Source organism: Bos grunniens, chromosome X (genome assembly GCF_055505025.1).
Source record: "Bos grunniens cultivar Pamir isolate PY7600 chromosome X, Bosgru_T2T1.0, whole genome shotgun sequence".
In the NCBI taxonomy this organism is placed as follows: Eukaryota; Metazoa; Chordata; class Mammalia; order Artiodactyla; family Bovidae; genus Bos; species Bos grunniens.
The window spans coordinates 12,807,789-12,835,130 of record NC_141194.1 but is presented as its reverse complement, the minus strand read 5'-3'; the positions used below and the strand labels follow the sequence as shown (position 1 = coordinate 12,835,130).

General features: G+C 39.5%; 1 protein-coding gene across 29 annotated transcripts in view; it reads right to left on the bottom strand.

The window, feature by feature from the left end:
- The window catches only part of REPS2 (RALBP1 associated Eps domain containing 2), a 246,625-nt gene that overhangs the window by 79,200 nt on the left and 140,083 nt on the right, over positions 1-27,342 (bottom strand). For 8 of the 29 annotated variants that reach the window (XM_086386766.1, XM_086386780.1, XM_086386765.1 and 5 more), the window contains exons 10-13: positions 24,545-24,614; positions 22,825-22,878; positions 18,429-18,474; positions 14,843-14,979 (exon numbers count right to left, since the gene is read on the bottom strand). The exons of 3 other annotated variants lie outside the window; for them this stretch is intronic. In XM_086386766.1, the coding sequence (XP_086242892.1) occupies positions 14,843-14,979; positions 18,429-18,474; positions 22,825-22,878; positions 24,545-24,614 (307 nt within the window). Of the gene's footprint in view, positions 1-14,207; positions 14,351-14,842; positions 14,980-18,428; positions 18,549-22,824; positions 22,879-24,544; positions 24,615-27,342 lie in introns of those variants that run through there. 18 more of the 29 variants (XM_086386775.1, XM_086386771.1, XM_086386774.1 and 15 more) reach the window with 8 other exon arrangements.

The window sequence follows — 27,342 nt, the reverse complement described above, 5'->3', positions numbered from 1 at the left end:
AAGAGTCGGACATGACTGAGTGACTGAACTGAACTGAACTGATGTATGAAACTATTCCACCACCTGAGATTTGCTTCAAAATAACCTGGGGGTGGGGGTTCTCTACTTTGACACACATTAAAAATTTTTCCGTAATACAGTTTTTTTTTTAATTTTTTTAATATTTTATTTTATTTTTTAACTTTACAATATTGTATTGGTTTTGCCATATATCAACATGAATCCACCACAGGTATACACGTGTTCCCCATCCTGAACCCTCCTCCCTCCTCCCTCGGTGGGATGATTTGGGACAATGGCATTGAAACATGTATAATATCATATATGAAATGAGTCGCCAGTCCAGGTTCGATGCACGATACTGGATGCTTGGGGCTGGTGCACTGGGACGTAATACAGCTTTTAACAGAGTAGCCAGAGTACAGAACATGTATAAAAGAATGACAAAATTACCAGTACTGACATGGATGTATCTTCAAGAAACAACACAGTATGCAAAAGCATGGAGGAAACATGCACAATGTGATGCCAATTATTTTAAATACAAAAAACATGAAAATGATGTCATAGGTACACATGTACATTAATAAATGCACCAGAAAATGTCAGAGAAATACATTTGCAGGGCAGGACACTAGGTTTGCTGGGGATGAAGTTAAGGGGCACATCAGTAATGTGTGAATTTTACATACAAAAAAGTATTTTTCTATTACTTAAACAAGTTTTATAAGCATTTTAAAAACAAAGGTTATACTAACATCTCCTACCACATCTTTCAGAGACTCTGGTCCCACTCCTCCCCTCATTAAAGCACTCAGCCAGCAGGGATGCCTGTAAAACTGGACAGTGGATCTAAAAGAGAAAGTACCCTGCCCAATGGCAGGACCAGCTGCACCTTCACCTCGGCCAGCCTTTGTAAACCTCCAGCTTTTTGTCTTCTACAGATACAATCATGCACTGGTACTAGAGAAACTTTCACATAGCTTACTGGAAAAGAGGAAACCCCTACAAAGGGAGAAAGGAACTAGGAAAAAAAAAAAAAAAAGCCGAAGACAGTACACTATAACCACAGCTTTGAAAGGCTGAAGTTGGCATGAGTCTGGATGAACATGCTGAACACTGACACAGATAAACTTGAATCACCTGAACTGGGTTTTAACCTTCAAAAATATTCATCAAGCCCAACAGCCCATTCACATCTATTTCTCTATGTTTAAATGAACTTCTAGACTTCATAGCTCATGACAAAGTGACACTATACTGCAGCCAACACCTTTCATCTATCAACTACTGAGAAGTCCAATGGGAAATCTTAATGTTCTATCACTATGAGTTGTGAGTGTGTTACTTCTCACGATAGACCCCTCCACAAACAAGAGCAGGCCTGAAAGCAAGGACTGAGGTCTAGGAAACTGGAAGGCATTCCCTGGCCCTTCAAAGACAAAGACTGCAGTGGCAGCCAATTGCCCAGGTCTGGAGATGAGTTCCGGTCCTCAGCTGGTTAGTGAAGCAGGGTGAGGCCTGTGACTAGGAGGAATAATAGCATTCTGCCTTCTACCCTCTCTAAGAACTCAATCTGCAGCAGAGGCAGCTGAAGAGAGAGAGAGAGACATGCCTAGTAAACATCTGGTTAAGTAGACAACCTGGGAGAGGCAAGTAGGGTAGAGAGAAGAGAAATACTTGCCCCTTCTTGAGGCAACAGAGTTTAGGCTCCAGCATTGGACTGCACAAGTTTAAGCCTAGCTCCACCATAAACTACCTCCATAACCTTGGCCAAATTAGCTTCTGCACCTCAGTTTCTGAATCTCTAAAACACTGATCAAATAGCATCTACCTCATTAGGATTGTTGTGAGAATAAGAGATAATGCATATAAAGTGCTTTAAATGCATCCTTTGTACAAAGTAAGCCTCAACACGTGTACACCCGTGGTGGATTCATGTTGATGTATGGCAAAACCAATACAATATTGTAAAGTAATTAGCCTCCAATTAAAATAAATAAATTTATATTTTAAAAAATAAAATTAAAAAAACAAAAACAAAGTAAGCCTCAAATTCTTAACAGCCATTCTCATTCTGCTATCTAGTACTAATGGAATTAATGTTAATGGAGTAGAGAGGCCTCCCCCCAAAAAACTGTTGCAAATAGGGAAACCTTGCTTAGGACAGAATGGATACAGCATACTGATGGGTAAAGAATATACTATTCAACAAATGGGACTAAATCAATTAGTTTCACATATGACAGAAGACTGGATACTCTCAATAATGATTCTTTCAAAGTTGTTGTTGTTGCTGTCACTCAGTTGTGTCTGACCCTCTTGCAACCCCACGGAATGTAGCTTGCCAGGCTCCTCTGTCTGTGGGGTTTCCCAGAGAAGAATATTGGAATGGGTTGCCATTTCCTTTCCCAGGGGATCTTCTCAACCCAGGGATTGAACCCGCATCTCCTGCACTGGCATTGCTATTTAGATAGCAATACTTTACCACTGAGCCACCAGGGAAGCTGGTGTTTCCTAAACATTAAAAGGGATTTCCTCTTTGATTTGTGGACAGATGCAAGATTAGATAAGCAGTTAGAAGTCCAATAATGAGTATGTTCCCTGCCTCATTAATCTAAGTTAAGGATAGTACATGCCCAGACAACTAATAGACAAGTTCAACAAAGTTTCAATATAAAAGATCAGTATACCAAAAAAAAAAATGATATTTCTATACACCAGCAATGAAGACTGCAAAAATTAAATTAAATTAATTTCCTTTAGGATAAACTCTTAAAATAAATAAAACACAGTCATTCCTCAGTATCCCTGTGGGACTGAATCCACAAGCCCCTGTGGATACAAAAATCCAAGGATGCTCAAGTTCCTTACTTAAAATGATGTAGAACTTGCATATAACCAATGCACATCCTCACATATACTTTAAATCAACTCTAGATTACTTATAATATCTACTACAATGTAAATGACACATCAAACTTTGTTGTATAGAACTTTTGGGAATTTTTTTCTCTAATACTTTCAGTCCACAATTGGTTGAATCAGTAGATGCACAAACTGAGGACACAGAGGGCTAAGAATTTGAAGAAGTGAAATTTGTATGCTGAAAATCACAAAACATTGTTGAATGAAACTAAATACTCATATAAAGGGAAATACATCCATTACAACTAGAAGACTTAAAACTGTTAAAATGAAAAATATCAAGTTGTACCATATATATATATATACACGTTTTTAATATATATTTAAACAAATTTTATTTGTCAATTAACCTCAATAAAGTTGGGGGGTGGACATACGAAGATAGTAATACTAACCAAACTTACCTACAGATTCAATACATTTCCCAATAAAATCCCAGCTGGCTTTTTCTTTTTGCTAACAGAAATTGACAAGCTGATTCTAAATTTCATATGAAAATCCAAGGGACCCAGAATAATCAGAACAATCTTGAAAAAGAATAAAGTGGGTAGTTACATACTTTCCAAATTCAAAACATTACAATTCTGGAATAATCAATATAGTATGGTACTGGCATAAGGAAAGACATACAGATGAATGGAATAGAATTAAGAGTCAAGAAATAAACCCTTATATTATGGTCATTGATTTTCAAAAAGATACCAGGAAAACTAACCTAGGAGTTATTCATTTTGTCAACAAATGGTGCTGGGAAAACTGAATGCTGCTGCTGCTGCTAAGTCGCTTCAGTCGTGTCCGACTCTGTGCGACCCCATAGATGGAAGCCCACCAGGCTCCCCTGTCCCTGGGATTCTCCAGGCAAGAACACTGGAGTGAGTTGCCATTTCCTTCTCCAATGCATGAAAGTGAAAAGTGAAAGGGAAGTCGCTCAGTCGTGTCCGACTCTTAGCGACCCCATGGACTACAGCCTACCAGGCTCCTCCATCCATGGGATTTTCCAGGCAAGAGTACTGGAGTGGGGTGCCATTGCCTTCTCCAGGGACAACTGAATAGTCATATGCAAAAAAAAGAATTTGGACCCCTATATACAAAAACCACCTCAAATGGATCACAGACCTAACGCAAGAGCTAAAAATATAAAAAACTTAAAAGAAAACAGGAGTAATATTTTGTGACCTTGAGTTAGGCATTGTTTCTTAGATATGACACCAAAAGCACAAATGAGAAAAGAAAAATAGATAAAGTGAACTTGATCAAAATTAAGAACTTTTGTACTTCAAAGAACATCATCAAAAAGGGTGAAAGGACAACCCACAAAACGAGGGAAAATATTTGTAAATCATGTATCTGAAAAGGGACTTACATCCAGAATATATAAAAAACCCTTACAACTCAACAACAAAAGAAGACAACCCAATTTAAAAAATGACAAAGATTCTGAATAGACATTTCTCCAGAGATGATATAAATGTAGCCAAAAAGCACATGAAAAGATGTTTGACATTATTAGTCATTAGAAAATGTAAATGAAAACCATAAAAAGATATCACTTCAGATGTCACTGACAGGGAGTGCAACCCGACCCATCAGCAGATAATTGAATTAAAGTCTTACGGAGCACTGGCCCTGCCCACCAGAGCAAGACCCAGTTTTTCCCAGCCCCTCTCATTAGGAAGCTTACACAAGTCTCTTAGCCTCATCCACCAGAGGACAGACAGAAGCAAGCAGAACCACAGTGGTTGAAACAAAAACCCCAATGTAAAAATTAATCAGAATGAAAAAGAAGAAGGTTATGTCCCAGATGAAGGAACAAGATAAAACCTCAGAAAAACAATTAAAAGAAGTGGAGATAGGGATGCATGTGTGCTAAGTCGCTTTAGTCATGTCCAACTCTTTGCAATGCTATGGACTTTAGCCAGGCAGGCTCCTCTGTCCATGGAATTCTCCAGGCAAGAATACTGGAGTCGGCAGTCATTAGTTTCTCCAAGAGATCTTCCTAACCCTGGGATTGAACCCGGGTCTCCTGCATTGCAGGTGGATTCTTTACCATCTGAGCCACCAAGGAAACTCTGAAGATAGGCAACCTTCCAGAAAAACAATTCAGAATAATGATAGTGAAGATGATCCAGGATCTTGGGAAAAGAATGGAGAAGATGCAAGAAATGTTTACCAAAGATCTATAAGAACTAAAGAACAAAGATGAACAGTACACTAAAAGGAATCAATAGCAGAATAACTAAGGCAAAAGAATGGATAGGTGAGCTGGAGGACAGAACGGTGGAAATTATTGCCACAGAACAGAATATAGAAAAAAAGAATGAAAAGAAATGAAGTCAGCCTAAGAGACTTCTAGAACAACATTAAATACATGAACATTCGCATTATAGGGGTCCCAGAGGAGAATAGAAAGAGAGAGAAAGGACCCGAGAAAATATTTGAAGAATAGCTGAAAACTTCCCTAACATGGAAAAGGAAATAATCAACCAAGTCCAGGAAGCATAGCTGAAAACTTCCCTAACATGGAAAAGGAAATAATCAACCAAGTCCAGGAAGCACAGAATCCCAGGCAGGATAAATCCACGGAGGAACACAATGAGACACATAGTAATTAAAATGACAAAAATTAAAAACAAACAAAAATATTAAAAGCAACAAAGGAAATACAACAGGTATTAATAACATATAAGGGAACTCCCATAAGGTTATCAGCTGATTGCTCAACAGAAATTCTACAAGCCAGAAGGCAATAGCATGATATATTTAAAGTGATGAAAGGGAAGAACCTACAACCAAGAATACACTACCCAGCAAGACTCTCCTTCAGGTTTGATGGACAAACCAAAAGCTTTCCAGACAAGCAAAAGGTAAGATAATTCAGCACCACCAAACCATTTACAACAAATGCTAAATGAACTTCTTTAGGAAGGACACACAAGGAAAAGATTTTTACAAAGTAAACCCAAAACAATTAAGAAAATGGTAATAGAATCATACATATCAATAATTACCCTAAATGTAAACAGATTAAATGCACCAACCAAAAGACATAGACTGGCTGGGCAGATGAAAACATGTGCATGTATGCATTTCCACTTACCACATCACTCTATTTAACTCCCCAAATTGTATATAATTATTTTATATAGTTAGGTTAACCGTGTTTCCATTACAGCTTGCAATTATAATTATCTTTTTTAATCTGGTTATTGATTGTGAAAATTGATAAACATCTTTTACTATAGTGATTATGTAACTTTTATTTGCTTAATACCATCGTATCATGAATGATTAACAGAAAATAATACAATTCTGTATCATAAAAGCTACCATTTAATAGAAAAACTTGTAATCACTTTTTAAAATTCAGATGCATATCAGAATTAACTTGGAATTTTTTGAAAAATACAAATGCCAGGTACTGCTTTTTTCCTCCAAAGCTGCAGATGTGTTTCCAATGAGCAGCCATGTTTAAAAACAACTGGACTATATGATGATCTGTTACTTTTACCTAACTTGTTTCATTTTTTCTATTTCATACTCAGTGTTCCCACTTCATTTAGTTTATGTTTTCCAATTTCTCCATCTCTTTTTGTTGCTGTTGTTGTTCTTTCTCAAGCCTTTATCAAGTGTGGTAAAAAAGCTTTTGAATACATACAAACAGTATGTACAATATATATTTTTTAGAAACTTTATAAATTTTTGCCTAGCTAAAAAATTTATGACATTTTGATTTACTATGAATGGAATGCTAGATTTCTAATTCATATTAACTCAAAATTTTGACAGTTTCAGGTATTCCAGCATCTAGTATTACTGCTAAACGTCTAAAAAATTTATCTCAAAAAAAAAAATTTAATGAGCCTTGAAACTTCTAATCCAATTCCAAGGATATAAAGAAATAATGTTGTAAAAAAAAACAGGAAATTAACATGTAATACAGTATTATTAAGTAAAGTTTGAATTCACAAAACTTTATGCTAATATCCATTATTTGTTTCCACACTTTATTCAAGACTCCACATTGTATTTAACTGCACTGAGCAGGTTCAGCTGCATGCAACAAACTCTGGTGAATTCTCTTTTCATTTTTATTCTTTATAAGTATTTCCTAATTTCCCTTATTATGGCTTCTTAGATACACCCATCAGAAACATCTATCTTCTTGGATATATTCAAAAATGGACATTTAATTTCCAAATACATGGGATTTTTAAAAGTATCTTTGATATTAATTTCTCATTTTGACATTAATTTCTCATTTAAATGCTTTCTTCTCTATAATAACTCTCTGTGTTTTTGCAATCTTTTAACTTTCCTGAGGCTTTCTATGGCTAAGTCAAAGATTTCTCTTGGTAAATGTCAAACTGCACTTGAAAATACGTGGGTTATTTTCATTTATCTTTTAACATTGATTTCTAGCTTAATTTCAAGTGATAAGAGAACAGATTGCACATGAATTCAATACTTTTAGACAATGAAATTTTTGCACCTTGTTTCATGTCCCTGGACATGCTCCAGTGTCTCCCAGTTGATAGTCTATGGGAACTTGAATTTGTATCCTGTTGTGTGAAAACTATATAAATCTTAATTATGTTGAATTGGTTCATAGTGCTTTTCAGGCCTACTATGGTGTCACTGACTCAATGGACATGAGTTTGAGCAAACTCCAGGAGATAGTGAAGGACAGGGAAGCCTGGCATGCATCCATGGGGTCACAATGAGTCAGTCAGACATGACTTAGCGACTGAACAACATATCCTTCTACTTGTCTGTATACTCATTCTATTAATTGTTGAGAGTTTGATATTAAACTCCAACTAAAAATCTTGATTTATCTACTTTAAAAATAATTATAATCTATGAAAGTGAAAGTGTTAGTCAGTCAGCCGTGTCCAACTCTTTGTGATCCCATGGGTTATAGCTCACCAGGCTCCTCTGTCCATGGGATTCTCAAGGCAATAATACTGGAGTGGGTTGCCATTCCTTTCTCCACGGGATCTTCCTGACCCAGAAATCGAACCCAAGTCTCCTGCATTGTAAGCAATTCTTTACCATCTGAGTCACCAGGGAAGCCCATGATTGTAATATATACTGGAAATATATGTAACCTTGGGGCTTCCCTGATAGCTCAGTTGGTAAAGAATCTGCCCGCAATGCAGGAGACCCCAGTTCAATTCCTGGGTCAAGAAGATCCGCTGGAGAAGGGATAGGCTACCCACTCCAGTATTCTTGGCCTTCCCTAGTGGCTCAGCTGGTAAACAATCCGCCTGCAATGCAGAAGACCTGGGTTCAATCCCTGGGTCAAGAAGATCCGCTGGAGAAGGGAAAGGCTACCCACTTCAGTATTCTGGCCTGGAGAATTCCGTGGATTGTATAGTCCATGGTAATTTCTTTTTTTCTTTTTTTTTTTTTTTGGTAATTTCTTAACAATGGAATGAACTTTTATTATCAGTATGTCTAAAGCAGAGAGAGGACATTAGCTACCCATGGGCAGATACCAACCTTGGTTTTTGATGGCCAAGGTAATGGTTTTAACATGTGGCTCTCAATATCCTTGGCCATATAGGATGCGGTGGAAAGAGCTGTCCACCAACACCTAATCTTTCTTAAAGTAAGCAGCGTGGCACTGGGAAGTTATGGCCCTGCCAGGGACTTCATTTTGCACTGCCTGGCAGCTAACACTATCCAAGGGACTAAGTTTTCCACTTAGATTTGTGTGGACATGATGAAGGTTCCTGGTTTGAAGCTCTAAAAGGATAGCTACATCTCCCCCCACAATTTCTGCCGCTCCTGTCAGTGGAGGTTCAGTGGCTGAAACAGTGCTATATGTGGCACTGAAGCAGCTGATTGTCACTATGCAACCTCAGGCTGCAAACCCAAGACTTTGGAGGAGGTAGGACAATGTCAAGAGTGGGAGGAGGGGCCTTTTCACCCCTCACAGTCACAAAAGAAACCCTTTCATGAGGGGGGTAAAAACCTTACGAAAACAACTGTTTCAGTGAGGAAAAGGAAGTTAAAGTCTAGAAAGTATTATCTTCACTGTGTTGATTTTTCTTATAGGAATATCAGTAATATTATATGTTATATGGCAGAACGCGAAGAGGAACTAAAGAGCCTCTTGATGAAGGTGAAACAGGAGAGTGAAAAAACTGGCTTAAAATTCAACATTCAAGAAACTAAGTTTATGGCATCTAGTCCCATCACTTCATGCAAATAGATGGGGAAACAGTGGAAACAGGGAGAGACTTCATTTTCTTGGGCTCCAAAATCACTGCAGATGGTGGCTGCAGCCAAGAAATTAAAAGACACTTGCTCCTTGGAAGAAAAGCTATGACCAACCTAGACAGCATATTTAAAAAGCAGAGACATTCCTTTGCTGACAAAGGTTGGTATAGTCAAAGCTATGGTTTTTCCAGTAGTCATGTACGGATGTGAGAGTTGGACCATAAAGAAGGCTAAGCACCAAATAATTGATGCTTTTGAACTGTGGTGTTGGAGAAGACTCTTGAGAGTCCCTTGGACTACACGGAGATCCAACAAGTCCATCCTAGAGAGATCAGTCCTGGGTGTTCATTGGAAGGACTGATGCTGAGGCTGACGCTCCAATACTTTGGGCATCTGATGTGAAGAGCTGACTCATTAGAAAAGACCCTGATGCTGGGAAAGATTGAAGGTAAGAGGAGAAGGGGACAACAGAGCATGATATGGTTGGATGGCATCACCGACTCAACCAACATGAGTTTGAGCAAGCTCTTGGAGATGGTGAAGGACAGGAAAGTCTGGCGTTCTGCAGTCCTTGGGGTTGCGGAGTCGGACACAACTGAGCGACTAAACAACAACGACATATGTTTCATGGCTCTAAGTATAGAGCTATAATATCTAAACCTCACTGAGGAAGTCCAGGGTTTGACTGCCTCTAGATTTTGTACACTTGCATCATCACTTCCTTAGATCATCTTATACATTTTTTTTCTAACAGAGCAGCTGCATGGGACAGCAAAAGGGTGGATCCAAGGCCCGGAACAGCTGTGACAAAGATGAGTTCCCTTTTCCACACAGTGACCCTATTATGTCAATTTCTTCCTATGAAAACACACATTTTAGGTATAATGCCAGCACCTATCTATCTGGAGCTCTATGACAGCCAGAATCCTATAAATCATATATTCACATCCTCTTCACAGACACCAAATTAAAGCCAACTGTCACCTGCGGCCAGAGTTGAGCTCATTCATTTCTATAAACTCACAATCTAAATCAGTTCTTCATTATTTTCTATATCTTGTTACCTATCATCATAAATTTGAAGGCATTAATACCACCCACTTCTGAGTTATTCCTTCCTTCTCAAGAATCCTAAACCGAGTCTGCAGACTTTCCTCTCCTTGGTCTCTACAAGCTCTTATCCTATTTGCTTCACCCTCTGTGTAAACATCATCACTCCTATACAACAACCATCTCACCTTTTCCTTCATTTCCTGCTCTCATGCTTGCTTCCTTGCATCTTCTCTCCATTCTCTTTCTTCTCCATACTATCACTACACTCTAGGTTACTCTGACTCAAGCAACTTATCCTCATTCACTGTGTTTTTCACAGTCCTATGATTCTCATTTTTAAAAAACTGGCTTCATTGTATCTGTCCCTTTCCAACTCAAGTTTACATCTTATTTCATTGCACATTCAGTTCAGTTCAGTCACTCAGTCGCATCCATCTCTTTGTGATCCCATGGAATGCAGCATGCCAGGCCTCCCTGTCCATTGCCAACTCCCGGAGTTTACTCAAACTCATGTCCATTGAGTCAGTGATGCCATCCAACCATCTCATCCTCTGTCGTCCCCTTCTCCTCCTGCCTTCAGTCTTTCCTGGCATCAGGGTCTTTTCCAATGAGTCAGTTCTTCACATCAGGTACCCAAAGTATTGGAGCGTCAGCCTCAGCATCAGTCCTTCCAATGAATATCCAGGACTGATTTCCTTTAGGATGGTCTGGTTGGATCTCCTTGCAGTCCAAGGGACTCTCAAGAGTCTTCTCCAACACCACAGTTCAAAAGCATCCATTCTTTGGAGGTCAGCTTTCTTTATAGTCTAACTCTCACACCCATACATGACCACTGGAAAAACCATAGCCTTGACTAGATGGACCTTTGTTGGCAAAGTAATGTCTCTGCTTTTTAATATGCTGTCTAGGTTGGTCATAACTTTTCTTCCAAGGAGCAAGCATCTTTTAATTTCATGGCTGCAGTCACCATCTGCAGTGATTTTGGAGCCCAAGAAAATAAAGTCTGTCACTGTTTCCCCACCTGTTTGCCATGAAGTGATGGTACCGGATGCCATGATCTTAGTTTTCTGAATGTTGAGCTTTAAGCCAACCTTTTCATTCTCCTCTCTCACTTTCATCAGGAGGCTCTTTTACTTCTTCACTTTCTGCCATAAGGGTGGTGTCATCTGCATATCTGAGGTTATTGATATTTCTCCCAGCAACCTTGATTCTAGCTTGTGCTTCCTCTAGCCCAGCACTTCTCATGATGTACTCTGCATAGAAGTTAAATAAGCAAGGTGACAATCTACAGCCTTGACATACTCCTTTCCCTATTTGGAACCAGCCTGTTTTCCATGTCCAGTTCTAACTGTTGCTTCCTGACCTGCAAACAGATTTCTCAAGAGGTACACTATCTCTCCCTATCTTCTTTACTTTTTCTTATTCTTCTATTGTTATAAATAGCATGGTCTAGGTAGAGTCTGTCTTAAGTGATAAAGTTAGCCAAAAGATGGGGACTGGGAGGATACGGACCCCATGAAGGAGCAAATTAGCTTAGCTTCCCCAGGGTCATCTTCACATTCCCAAGTGTCTGAGATAAAACAGGCCCAGAATCTCATAGGAAAAATAAAGAGGAGACAAGTGGTCACTGTGATTAGGTACAGACCAGGAACACCTGAAGCTAAGTGTGCCTCCATATAGCAATTCACAAAAGAATAAATATTAATGCCTGATAATGATATGAAAAGATGTTTGGCTTCACTAGGAATCAAGGAAATGCAGACATTTGCCCATTAAATAGGTAACGATTAAAAAGATGAACATTAGCCAGTGCTAGTAAGGGTGTGAGGACACATTCTCAGACAATGTTACAGGTAGGGTAAGTTGATAGGTATAAGTTTCTGACAGCATGGTTTGGCAATGTCTATTTACACTTCAAAGGTATTTTGAGTCAGCATCTCCGATTTCAGCCAAAGAAAGCAAGTACACAAGGAAACAAAGATATAGCCACCAAGTCATTAATAACCTCTGCCATGTTTACGACATGAGGGTAGTGAGAGGATGGGGGGAGCCAGGGAAAGAGAGGCCCACACCTTTGAAGGGGTGAGGGGAGGAGAGAAACTAAAAGGGGAGGGGAGGAGAGGGGAACAGGAGTAAACACTGAGGGGAAAGGAAGAGGCTCACAAAGGACCCCATGAGAAAGGAGTGAGGAGAGTACACACAAAGCGGGTGTGAGGAAGAGACAAGGAGGAGGCAGGGGGTAGGGGCAGACAGGGAGAGAGAAACCCCCATGCTGTGCAATCCACTGCCACCGCCATACATCCGCATCACACAGGCACAAAGAAACAAAAGTTGAAAGAGGGCTGATGAGGAAGCTCACGATACATGACAGCAAACACTGTGTGACCAAGCTTAGCTAGAGTGACACATAAAGACAAATGCAGCAGAGGGTGACTAGAAGGGAACCGAGGTTCTCACTAAGGGCGCTATGGTAACTGGTTTAGACTCTAGCCTGTGTTTTCGTAGACTGTCAGAAATTTTAGTAAGTAATCTCTAGCAATAGGGAATACACTAAAATTCCACAGAGTTGAGACAGACCTTTGTTCTTTCCTGTGAGAATTAACACACATGCAAACAAATTAAGTAGGTGCAATGGTGTCCCCTGCTTGTCATACTACAGAAATGATCCTCGTGTGATCAATTTAAACTGCCCATTAAAATTTCATTTGTGTACACTGTACTAGAAAGATAATGGAATTAATTTACAAATACAGATGTCACCCATCTAACTATTCTTTGGCATTTATCAAACCAAAATGCTTTTCACTTGAAGTTGTATCAACATCAGAGATGTAAAAAGAAGCTGTGTAAATTCTCAGGAGCAGGCATTTGATGTAGGCGTGGGGCAAGCACAACAGGGAAGCAGGGCAGTGGGCCCAGAGAAGTTGTTAATGAACAGGTGACTGCCACAGGCCACCGAGGCTTGATCTCTCTGCGAGCCATCCCAGGCACTATGGAGAATGAGTCACACAACTGTCCCACAGGGGGCAGGGAGTCAGGGACCTTCCTCAGACCCTCTCTCCCCATTGGTCTTTGGTAGGTACGAGAGTCTAGGGTCTGAACATGGCACTACTTGGATGACGTCTATTATCTCAACATCCCATTAATTCTCTGGAGGGTTGGCCCTGTTTCCCAGATTAGGAATCTGAGATACAGAAAAGATTAAGCCACTTGCTAAAAATCAAATAGTTGATAAGTAGCTGGGCTAGACTCCAAATTCAGTGTTCTCTCTCCCACTCTAGGGTGCCACGTCATAAAGGCCATGGCCTGTCCATCCTCCAGCACAGCTGGCACTCCTCATGGGCAAAGACATAGCCTGAGGGAGGGGGCATGTTTCCAGCCTCTCTCCTCTCAAGGAAAATGTATGGCTTCCCAGATTGTTTTAATAATCCTGCATCCATAGAAAAATTTTCTAGGTCTTTATCCACCAGAGCCATGTGAAATTTTTATAGCATCATCATCTGTGCCTACTCCCACCCCAAATACCAGTTACTATGAAATTATGCCAGAATTTGGATCAAAGTATGGGGGAAAATTCAAGACAAATTTTTATCTGATGAACTCATGGCAGAGAATCAAATTTCATAGAGAGTTCCAGATTCTAGTATATTAAAAAACAATCTGTAACTTTTCTGTGAGGAGAGTACTTTATTAGAATAAATAAAACATGCTGAGCTCTGTCGGGACACAGGGATCATGCTAATGTGTGAGCCAAGGAGAGTCTTTTCTTGCTTTAGTCGAATGGATAACCACCTGCAAATCACTAGCATCTGAGGTTGATTTAAAATGCACATAGATATAGAAAAAAGTTCCAGGAAATTATTGCATTTATAGCTTGCCTGCAGTAGTCAATGGAAAGGCCCTTGTGGCCCCCAAAATAACACTCTGGATAGCCCTGTATGCTAGCACCTTCGCTCCCTTCAAGGTATGGCTCCCATCTGTAGTTCCACAGTCTCCCCAGGAGGACAGCCCCTTTTCACAGGGTGCCAGGGGAGCGAATAAGACCCCAACCCCCCTGTCCCAGCTGTACAGCAGCTGACTTGAGCAAGTTCCATCCCCAGAAGCTCCAGAGCAGCCGACCTGAAGAAGCATTTGCCTTAGACACCTACACCAAACACATAATCATCGGTCACTTAGAAAGCAGAGACCCCCTTAGTATTAACACTTGGAGGACACAGGATCTTCACCAAAAGGATAAAATGCAGAAAATTCTGGCCAGGCAATAATCACCGAGACCTTTCACAGAACAGCATAAGCATCTGAAGAAACAACAGATGGCAATCCTGGACACAAATTACCATGATGCAAAGAACAAGACCCTGGCCAAACATTCAGTGGGCTGTCTGGGGATGAAGCATTTTCATCCTCTGGGTACAGAATTCTGTAATTCCTGGTCCATCATGAATGTGGGCAAGGCTCCAGACACACAGTATCTATGTGCCTAGAAGGGCCTTCCTACCTAAGAACACCCCAGCCACGTGAAGGCCAATTGGGCCTGGTCTGCTCATTCTCTGGACCCATAGAGACCTCTGTGGTGACACCCATCCACTGACTCCAACAGGAAAGGGAAGGGCTGGCGTGCAGAAGGGCACTTCACCTGGCACACTGGGCTGGAAGACTTTATTCAGATCCAAGGAGGAGGCTCTGGAATGGGTTTTCTGTGGCCGCGGTGGCGGGGTGGGAGGGTCCTCGCCCCTTTTCATGGCCTCTTCTATGGAGGTGCTAGAGTAAGATCTGCAGCAAAATAAGGGAAGGTCAGAAGGGAAACAGCAAAGCTTCACTCTCTGAAGTTGGGCTGAAACAGAAAATACCCACAAAAGTCTAAGTGACTGCCAAGGCCTGTGGAGCTCCCAGAGAGGCCATGTCCCTGCTGCCCTCTCAATGCCACACCAGCTGCAACAAGCACCCAACCCCCACCTGAGTCACAACCTTTTTTAACCTCTTTGCTTTTATTACACCTTAGACCTAAACTTACCCAAGAGGAAACACTGTCTGTAAATTCAAATCCATTTTGATTGGAATTGTTAATAACAATAACATGTCAATGCATCTGGTTAGGTATATCCATATTTTAATAGAAGGGCTTCATGGTATTAACTGACCACAGAACTTGACTCCTGTTTACATGTAAATGTGATAACAGGCACATATGGAACTGGGACAGATAAGCTGAGAAGAAGAATCAAATGTTCAACAGAATATGCCACAAATGAAATTCAGGAAAGGAAAACATACATCAATCAGATTGAGGGGCCTTCGGTGTCTTATCATGAGAAACACAGGTTTGGGGGAAATTTCAAAGCAAAAGCATCCTCAACCTTCTCTCTCAATCTATAACAAGGCAGGCGCTAACTAGGCAATTTCTGAGATTATAATTCCAATTAATGGCATTTAATGAAAAAGGAACTGGGTAAATTAGCAACTTAAATACATTTCATTCAAACTTCAATCTCAGTTTCTAAATTCCATTTTTAAAATGCTTCGACACTGTCTATGAGCCAGGGAAGAAACCTTTGGACAGGAGCAGGTAGACTATTAGAATCCTGCTTATTTTCTAAATTAATTCAACTAAGTACATTAGTCTATTGCTGAGGACTATGTCAGTGAGTTCCCAATATGGTTTTCTAAGAAGTGCATATATACATCTTATGTCTGTTCTATTCAGCTTCTGAGCTAACTTCATGCCAAAGAAGAAAATGACCTTTGAGTCAGAGATGTGTCCTAGAGACAAATTAGCCTCAGGAAATTGCCTTGATATTTAGCTATTACAGTAGCACTCAGGAAATTAGAATCTATTCATTACTCTTAAGCAACTTCAGTTCTTGGTAAAGCTAGTTTTGACATAGCAAGTTCTTATTTTCCTGAAAAACTTCCTCATGGTTTCTATGTGGTAGTCCAGAGTTTTGTTCATCATGCAACGTTGCAATCTTTAATAAAGCCACCATAATGACATGTGATATGCTCTTGCAGTGATCCTTGTAACACAGCTTGCAAGACACGCAAGGCAAAGGCAGGCAAGAACTAACAGGAAGAGTGCTCTGATCCTTTCAACTAGAATAAAAAAATCCACAGAAAAGGGCAACAAAGTTTTCAAATGGGAACTCCTGATTAAACAAGGAAATTAGGGACCCTAGCTAGAAAGAACTTTCTATGCCAGATATAGCTCTAGTGACATTTTTTACTCAAGAAAGAAAATATAATATGGTATGTATAAATCGTGTGCAGGTATATATACACACATATATATATATATAGTTGAACATACAATCTCATACTACGTATCTTATTTCATTTTACTTCCATATATAACCTGTGTATTTATATTTTTATACAGAAAGGTAAATGAATATTCAATAAGTGATACTATAAAACTATTAATACAGCCAATTAAAATATAAATGTGCAGGGACTCAACAAAATAATGAATGTAGTAGTATTAGAAGGGTGATTTCCCTTCCCCTTACATTTCTAAAAAGTTTTGTTATTCTAAAGAGGAGGATTCAAATAATTTGATTCTCATGGTCTCAGTAAAGACCCAGTTGGGTGTAGTGAAAATAACAACATCCAAATTAAATCAAGAGGACAATCCCTAAAAGAATCATATATAAAATTTAGGCAGAAATATTAATAATAGAATGTGTGATTGTGGTTTTTGTCATTTCACTTGCTTTGAGAGACAGAGAGGAAGCTAGCAGAAAAAAAAAAAAAAAACTATGAGGGTTGATTTCTGACATTCAGAGAAGTATTTGTCTACTACAAAGGCAGACAAATGTTACTACACCTACATCCTAGAGCCAGGACAGAGTAATTTGTAAAAGACCCATTCATCCTTTAAAAACAGGATGAGTAAATGTGGTGGCCATAGAGAGAAATAGGGACTATACCTTTTTTTCTACCAAAAATTACTGTACCTGTTGTTTTAACAAATATGAACAAAAGTATCTATTACTTGTACATATTTGCTTTAACAAATATGAACATAGGTATTTGTATCTTCTATAAACAAGGAAACAAAACTCTAACTTGGAAACTGCTACTGCTAAGTCACTTCAGTCGTGTCCGACTCTGTGTGACCCCAGAGATGGCAGCCCACCAGGCTCCCCCATCCCTGGGATTCTCCAGGCAAGAACACTGGAGTGGGTTGCCATTTCCTTCTCCAATGCATGGCAGTGAAAAGTGAAAGTGAAGTCGCTCAGTCGTATCCGACTCTTAGCGACCCCATGGACTGCAGCCTACCAGGCTCCTCCATCCATGGGATTTTCCAGGCAAGAGTACTGGAGTGGGGTGCCATTGCCTTCTCCAAACTTGGAAAATCCAGATATAAAAAGTAAACTAAGGTGTAATTCTTTGACTTACAAGGAGACCAGAGTTCCTTAAATGGCACTATTTCAAGCATACAAAATATGATCATATTTAAATTCACCTTCTCAGGAACACATCTAGTAGCCAAAAGGAGGGAAAAAAAGTCATTGAGAGCCAAAGCAAAACTTGGAAAACACACAAGCAGCATCCCATCTCCCACTGCAGTCTACTGGTGAACAATAATCTCAATACCATGTCCCCTCCTTGAGGTCCTAGGAGTTCTATCAGCATCTCTGTATTCCTCTTCACTCCTCCTATCTACTATCTGATGGCTCTCCCTTTGCTCCTAGCTTCTCCTGACTCAGCAATTATGAAGCTGAGAAGAGACTCTAACAGGATGAAACAGTCCACAAACACTGCTTACCTGCAGTTTTGAGCCTTACTGAAATTGCCAGAGCATTTTCATTCCCTACTCTAGATTTTATACCCAGACTTCTTATTTTTTGGTGTTCACCTTGTCATGACAGGAAATTTCAGTGTTAGTTACCTTTTAACCATATTTCCCTCTTTTCAAAGGTACTTTCCCACTATTCGTTATCATCCTGCAGCAACTGGGTCATGTCACACAGCCCCCTTCTTCATGTCAGCTTGCCAAAGAGCTGCAGCCCCTCTTCCGGCACCAGTAAACACAGAAACTAAGAGCCTCCCCAGCAGCACTGCGGGCTCCAGTCAGGCCCCTAGAGACAAGTGAAGTCACCTACAGGCTAAGTGTCAAACTGAAGGGAAAGGGGATCATGGGTTAGGTTTTTCATTGGGAGATTTACTTCTAGTCAGGGAGAGGGCACAAAGGGCATTAAAGCAGAAATTTAAATAAACACTACCTGGATCTTGGTCTTGCTTTGAGACTGTTGGAATCCTTAGGAGTGGCTGAAACAAAGATTATTTGCTGTTTGCTTGGGTTTCATGTCTGCAGTTAAACAGGTTTATAAGCAGCACCTGGGCTAGTACAGAACACATCAACAGTAAACGTGAGGTACAAACATCCCTGTGGAAAACTTGACCACTTCCACATTTTTGTGATTTCATAATTTTATTTCTAAAGCTAAAGGCACAATTAATAGGAAAGAAAAAGCAACATATTTTTCCTTTCATCAGAGCACTAGCCACAAAGCCATTCTTAAATCGAAGCTGGCTAATGAAGAAATTCCAGTCTAAAAAGACAACTCCCTCAAGAGGTTATCTATTTATACAATGATGGGTTCAGACTTGAGGGTTTCTTGGTCTATCATGATAGTCAAGTATTAAATAATAACAGATTTTGAACCAGTCTTCCCTGAATTCTAAGAAGAAATCTATCAGGCTATATATTTTTAAGGTTTTCTTAAAATACACCACCAGGACAGCATGACCACAAGAAATCAAAGCTCCCACAATTAAGCTGAAATGAACTATGCAGTTTTTCCCATAAGAAAATATTATTGTGTCTCAAATTATACAGAGAGTATTATGGAATATATTTTGTCAACCAGACAACTTTTCCTTCACCAATTTATATCATAAACTAGCTTGCTCACTACCAACACACATGAAGCCTACTTTCCCATCGTAAGTTGTTGGGAATAATGAGAAAGAAAATGTTTCATTGCATGATGTCATCCTCTTTTACATTACTCCAAAGATAAAAACCTTCCTTGGTGGGAAGCATGCTGGATTTCTGATGATCATTAAGTGAAAGTGTTAGTCACTCAGTCATGTCTGACTCTTTGCGACCCCATGGACCATAGCCCACCAGACTCCTCTGTCTATAGGATTCTCCAGGCAAGACTATTGGAGTGGGTAGCCATTTCCTTCTCCAGGAGATCTTCCCAATCCAGATATTGAACCCATGTCAATTGCATTGCAGGCAGATTCTTTACCACTGAGCTACCAAGGAGCCCTTAAACTCCTTAGGTTAGATAAGCAGGGCAGAAATGGGGAACGGAGATACTACCAAGGTACAAAGCAAACTGGGAACACACATTCCCTTCACTATGGTCAGCTGCAGAAGACATGCATTTCTCCCGACCAAAGCACCCTGGCTTGTCGGAGTGAGAATACAGCCACCTTTTGACTATAAACCACTGGAAGGCTGCCAGAGCCCTGAGAAGCGTGGGAGGCCTAGCAGTGTGAACCTGCCTTGCTGGGTCTCGTGCACCCACAGTGGCACCTGCCCGAGGACAGACAACCACCTCTCCTCCCCCAGGCCCCTGGGCAGCAAAGGATAGTGGCCCAAGAGAAACTCTCCTCCAGCCCAGCAAGCTTTCCAGGAGCTGGGCAGACAGTAGGACTCCATTCACCATGGCTGGCTCTGATCTGCATCTCTCAGGCCCCACTGCTTCCCAGAAATGTGTGAGTCAGAGAAGTCTAGGTCATGTTAAAAGACTATTCCCCAAACCAGATCATGATAACTTGTTAATTCCTTTGTCCACTGCCATTATCTGTCTTTATGCTGGGGTGTGGAAGGAGCAGGAATCCTGTTGGTGATAGACAGGCAGACAGAGGGGGTGAGAGGGGTGGCTGAGGGTTAGAGACTAGGCCAACTCCTCCTGGCTGCGACATTCACTAGCTGTGATTTCTCTGAACCTCAGTCTCCTCACCTACAGAATGAAGGGAATAAAAATGAGGCCCCTTTCTCACACGGAGAGATAAGAAGGTGAAAGCACTTTAAAAAGTAAACGTGTTCTAGAATTGCAAAATATTACTCTTGTACAGTGTCCTTAATTTTTTAAGCTTAGAAATTTGGTTTCAAAATTTAGTTTTTTCTAAGACAGCAAAGGAGATACAGGTGGGTGCAGGGAATGCAAGGAGAGAAGTGCTCTGCTGCTTAAGACCATCAGGGTGGCAACTGCGAGAAACACCAACAGCAGGCTGAAGGCTACAGTTTGTGGACAAGCAGGTCCGACACCCTTGGCATGATGCGGAGACACACAGAAAAAGATGGCTGTGGTGCAGAGTGGCCTGGTGAATTAGGATGGAATGTGGCATTAGCTAAGAAATCCATCAGATTCTACTACTATACACACACTCAGCAATTAAAAGGGTAAGAGCCTATGAGAAAAATTACATATCAAGGAATACCCAACTCCCTGATGATACAGTCCCATCCCACCTATAGGCCACAACATTCTCTTCACTGCCATTACTATTATCATGGTTATCACCACCCTCTGCAGAAGGAAGGGCAGAAGTGGGAAATGAGATCCCAGGCAGGGCTGGTAAGTCCCAACAGGTTCCAGATCAGAAAAAGCTGGAGAACACGATTCTAGTTAAGTCTTCCATCAGCTTCCAAGCCCCTGAAAGTCGGACTCAGCATTTGGAGCATGTGAACATCTGCAAAAATGGTGAGGGCAGGTTGTGTCAGAATTCAGGCAGAAGACCACGGGCAAATCATAGCTTCTCACTGAGCTGGGCAGAGAGAAGAAGAGTGAGAATTTCCTAGAACACCCCAGGCACATCACCTTTCCAGGAAACAGAAACAGGACAGGAAGGCAAGCCTAAAGTTTAATTCTCCAGAAGACAGCAACTCAACCAAGGTGAACTGCTAACATGGTATGGAAAGCCTCCAGAATTAGAAACCACCATCTTAAAACTCCTGTCTTTCACTAAGAATCCAAATGTTCCCCGGGTATTAAATAAACTTTCAGATGAGGTATTCCCTCATAGCCACTCCAGAAAGGGCAGCAAAGAACAAATCAGAAACCACACAGCATGCTCCCAGGCAGAATGTGAAACAAATTCAGATATACTTTACATACTGCGGCACATATACCCTGATAGGCTCTGACTGGTGATGGATGCCATGCCCTATTAAATGTTGAAAATGACATCTAAAACTCCTGCCCCAGAGAACATGGGGCATGCTCATGGAAATAAACAGGAAGAGCTCTAAGCCAAAAAGGTTGTTGGAGAAGCACAATTTAACTTTCCAAATTTAAATAGCTTTTATTAATACCATAACACGAAGTTTACAAAAACTGGGACCGTATTCACTTCATTTCCAACAATTAGAGTTGGAAGGAACCTATGTCAGGTGATTGTCCTATGCAAATAGAGCACTTCCCCCATGATGAAGGAACTTGAATCAGTTCCAAAAACCAAAACACAGCTTGAAAATTCCTACCATTTTTGGAGTCACAGTTGATTTACAATCTTAATTTCCTATTTCTTAACATTGTTTTTGAGAGGTAGTGGTTCCCCAAATAGGCTGAACATTAGAATCCTCCAGGGGTTGCCTAAAAATACAGATTCTTAGGCCTCATCACTGTAATCAATCATATATTCTCCTTCATATTCATTCTCTCTTCCTCCATCTCCCTCTTCCCCTCTCACTTGCTCCCCATTCCTTTCTCTATCTCTATACCTCTTTCTTTTAAACCTTAAATGAACTTGGTGTTTTGGAAATACACTACTAAGCCTCGATAAATATTGATTCCTTTGCTCTAACTTTAACAAATAAAGCTTGGATGACACCTAGCTAACTGAAACAAACATGATTTAATTATTAAATATTAAAAGAGAAAACAATAAACGAGAAATGAGCAACTTCTTTCGTGTCCCTATAACCAGAACTACAAACACCCCTAGCCAGTAGTTCTAAACTAGGTTCATCTTGGTTCAATGACAGCTCCATCGAGAAAGCTGAGGACACAGGCCTGGCCATCTCCATGGTCCACAGACACAGTCCTGACTCTCCAAAAACCTGGGCAAACACAACTTTTCTTTTTCTCCATGGAATCTACTCCATGTATAAGCACATTTACCTGTTTTCCTGGTGGTGAAGTATAATGAAAATATTTGAGATTTTTATTTTGGAAATGCAAAGTTTCACCTATGAGCCTCCCGTTGATCCATTCCATCAGCTCCTTACTCTACAGAGAAACCACAATGGCTTACTAAAATCTTCTCAAATTAAAGCCTTCTCAACTTTACACTTAGTGACAATGAGACCCTCAATTCAAATGGAGGGATCCTTTCAGTGAAAACTATATTTAGAACTTACAAAGAAATCACCCTCTTCTCATACCTGAGAAGAGCAAAGGAGTGAAAAAGAAACCAAAACGTTTCCTTAGAATAAAACACACAACAAATATTTGGAAAGAAATATATATATATATATATACACATATAAAATCACAAATGTGCCAGTCTTCTCACTGAAACTACAAGGCTGTTTTTTTTTTTTTTTTTTTTTTTAAGAAATAATTACATTTAAAATATATTAAATTGGTTTTCTCCTACCTGAATCCTCAGACATGTCCTTTGGTAAGGCTTCATCAGTAGCACTCTTCAAAGCTACCAGTGTTTTGTTTTTAAAGAAAAGAAGAGGAAAGAAAAAAAATTACATCTAAAGCATGTTACATTAAAACAAAGAATTTCAGGTTATCACTTATGAAAACAGTGTTATATATACCTATAAGTTGCTATAGCACTTACTAAAACAATAAAAGCCTCCTATGATAATGGGCTCTACTCCTACAGAGAATAAAGACATATTTTCAATGTTCCAGAGAGAGTGCCACCAGTGGCTTGGGAGAGTATTACCAGGAAATATCAAAATTCCCCATTTTTTCCCAAGCAAAGACATCAGGATCTTTCTGGGAGTGAGAGCCAGGCCTCAGGATTTTTAGAGCTCACCAGCTTCCCTGGTGGCTCAGAGGATAAAGCATCTGCCTGCAATGCAGGAGACCAGGGCTCGATCCCTGGGTTGGGAAGATCCCCTGGAGAAGGAAATGGCAACCCACTCCAGTATTCTAGCCTGGAGAAACCCATGGACAGAGGAGCCTGGCGGGCTACAGTCCACGGGGTCACAAAGAGTTGGACATGACTGAGCAACTTCACACACACACACAGGTTATTCCAATGGACATTTAGGCTAAGATCCACTAGTAAAGAGAGTTATCAAAGTGCTTGCTGCTAAAGACAATGTCCAGGTCTGCCTGTCCCTCCTGATCAAACACTGAAATAGAGAGCGTGCAATTATTGTAATTGTTTCCCTGTTGGCTCAGTCAGTGAAGAATCCGCCTACAATGCAGGAGATCTGGATTTGATCCCTGGGTTGGGAAGATCCCCTGGAGAAGGAAATGGCAACTCACTCCAGTATTCTTGCCTAGGAAATCCCAGGGACAGAGGAGCCTGGTGGGCTACAGTCCAATAGAAGGGATACTGGCTTGAGAATTAGAAAATCTTAGTTTTTACCACTGCTCTTTTTCTTACTGAATAAATGATTCATACTGCCTGAACTTGAGTTTACTCATCTATATATTTTAGGCGATAAAATATACCAGCCTCCATTCAATTTTGTGAGGACTGAATAATGCAGTGCATGAGGAAGGACTCAATCGATTATAAAGCATTATAATAGAAGCATGGGAGGAAGTAGGGTGTTCTTCCTTCTCTTCTAGACAGTGCCAAGCCAAGTCATTCCTGTGCTTTATGCTAATTATAACAAGCAACACTGTGCTGCAATGCTCTCACCCACCCAGTAAGATAAGGCTCCACATCACAGCCCAACACCCACAAAGTCACAGAGAATAAAGCCCAGGGACAGAAACTCTCTCTCCAGAAGGTAACTTCCTCAACGGTTAGATCTGTGTGCAAATGTACATTTATATTGATATTCTGGGATCACACCTGTCAATACAAGATGTTATGTTCTCAAACCATTCAGCTTCCAGTCATTTCCTAATTAGTATGGCCAGATTCCAATATAAGGTGTCAGAGTAGCCTGAGGATCAGCTGTGAGTACAAAGTCGTAACTGAAGGCTTTGGACACTCAAGCTCATTACTGCTTTATGAACTATAGTTCAGTGACAACAACTGAACAACTTAATCCATCCAAATGTGTTCATATACTGAGAACAGTCCTCATACACTCTAGAAACCAGCCATTCCAAGAGAAATAGATTTTTTAAATACACAGAAAATGTTCCCAAAGGGAGAAAACTCATTCTTTTCATACCTTGTTTGTCATCACCAGTCACATCTTGGGTAGGGACAGGAAAGTCGGCCATGTCTTTAATAGACAGCTTCTTGGAAAGAAAAGTAAATTAATAATATGGGTTGGGATGAAAATGAAGTGATGTGCATATTATGATGAAAATGTTTTTAAAAGCTGTATATTTTGCCAATATTTCTGTCTTCCATAAACCTTGACATTTAATTTTTTTTTTTTAGGTTTCTAGTGAGGTATAAGTTAATTTGCATTGAAAAATTTTATATACACAGAGGAAAAACATAATGATTTAGGCTGAGGAATATGTATAGAACATACACTGTATCTGAATCTGGTATGGGATTCAGCCAGAGTCGTAGAGCATTTGCCCATGACTTCAGTCAAGAACAAACCTATGCTCTAGGTATTTTCTTACAAGCAGCAAGAGGTTCTGACAAGCAGTCCCATCATGTGGGTATTTGCCAGAATCTCTTACGCAGAGGGTGCTCAACCCTGATTCAAACAGCCTCCCTGTCATGAAATAAGAGAATTTTATCGGCGTGCAGAAGAAAACTTTCTGCTAACTCATTTAAGGGAGACATTTCCACTTATACTAAGATGAATACCCAAATTGATCATGTGCTGATTAGTTTAAAATTCTGTGTAAAACCTACTTACTATAATTTCTTATAAACTCTCAATTAGCATGGAGTCTGTCCTCTGATAAGATTAAAGGATAATATATTCATATTTGGTATATATATAAACAAATTCTAGAAAGATATATAAATTTTTTAAGGGTGACTGGGTAGATGCAGATAGGGATAAGAGGAAGACTTGTCACTATAAGCCTTTTGGTATTCTTTTTATTTTAAATATATTCAAAGAAACAAATAAAGATAAATTCTAAAACTTAAAGTAGGGTAAATTCCTGGAGTTATCTGGTGCTCCCAAAAGTTAATTGGTTTACCTCTCAGAATCAGAACAGCCCAAGAGAGATAAGCAATACTTCTGTTTTCAAACTGTTTCAAAGAATGGAGTTACAATACTGCCTGGTGGTAATCTGATCTAGGGTTTAAGAATGCTCAGACAAGTCATTCTTGGCATCACAATGAAGCCTCCAGACATAATTTAGAACACAGAATGTGTCTCAACCAAATGTATCTCAACCGTGCCCTTCTTTCATTTTCTTGTCCCAGCTGGATTATAAACCAGATCCTTAACGAAATAAAATAATTTAGGAGTAGAAAAAAATAGATAAAAAGAAATCCAAAAGAACACCACTTAAAGACATTTTAAAAATCTAAATAAATGGAAAGACATTCTGTGTTCATGGGTCAAAAGACTGAATACTGTTAAAACGGTGATACTCCCAAAATTCATTTACAGAATTGAAGCAATCTTTCTTTTCTTTTTTTTTTTTTTTTTGCAGAATTTGACCAGCTGGCCCTAAATTTCATATAAAAATGCAAGGGACCCAAAATAGCAAAAATATTCTTGAAAAAGAACAACTTAGCAAAAACTAACAGGAATCAAGACAGTATAGTACTCACATAATAACAGACATATAGATCAATGGAACTGAATTGAGAATCCATAAATAAACCCTTACATTTGTGGTCAACTGATTTTCAACAAGGGTACAAAACAATTGAGTAGGGGAGAAATTGTCTATTCAATAAATGATGCTGAGACAACTTGATATCCATATACAAAAGAATGAAGTTGAACCTCTTCTTCACAATCTATATAAAAATTAACTTAAAATGGATCACAAACCTAAATGTAAGACCTAAAATTATAAAACACTTAGAAGAAAACATAGGAATCAATCTTCATGATTTTGTATTAGGCAATGGTTTCTTAGACATGACACCAAAAGCACAAGTAAAAAAAGAAAAAAATTAGATAAATTCTACTTCATCAAAATAAAAATCATTTGTGCTACAACGGATACTATCAAGAAAGAGGAGAAAAACAAAGAAAAATACTTGCAAATTATGTATCTAATAAGAAACTTACATCCGGAATATATAAAGAACACTTAAAACTCAATAATAAACAACCCAGTTTATAAATGGACAAGAGATAGGAAGAGATATTTCACCAAAGAAGACACACAAATGGCTAATAAGCACACAAAAAGATGTTTAATATCAGTAGTCATTAATTCAAATAAAAACCACAGTGAGATACTACTTTATTCCCACTAGGATGGCTAAAATCAAAGAGAGAGAGTAACCAAAGTTAACAAGGATATGGGGAAATTGGACCCCTCATACATTGCTGGTAGAGGAATGTAAAATGGTATAGCTGCTTCGGAAAGTATTTTGCTAGTTCCTCAAAAAGTATAACACAAGGTATAATGTGATCCAATCAATTCACTCCTCAGTTTATACTCAAGAGAAGTGAAAACATGTGTGTACACAAAAACTTGTACATGGATATTCACAGCAGCATTTTTTCTAACAGCCCCAAAGTGGAAGCAACTCAAATTTCCATCAGCTGAAAAATGGATAAACAAAATGTGTTCTATCCATAAAATGGAATATTATTCTTCAATGAAAAGGAATAAAGCACTGATACATGCTACACTGTGAATGAACTTTAAAATATTATACAAAGTGATCTCATCACAAGAAAAAACTATTTTTTCCTAATTCTTTAATGGTGTCTATGTGAGATGATGGATATTCACTAAAGTTATTGTGGTAATCATTTCAAAATGTGCATAAATCAAATCATTTGGCCATACACCTTAAACTTATCCAGTTGCATATATCAACTATGGAAGCAGTGACAGATTTTATTTTCTTGGGCTCTAA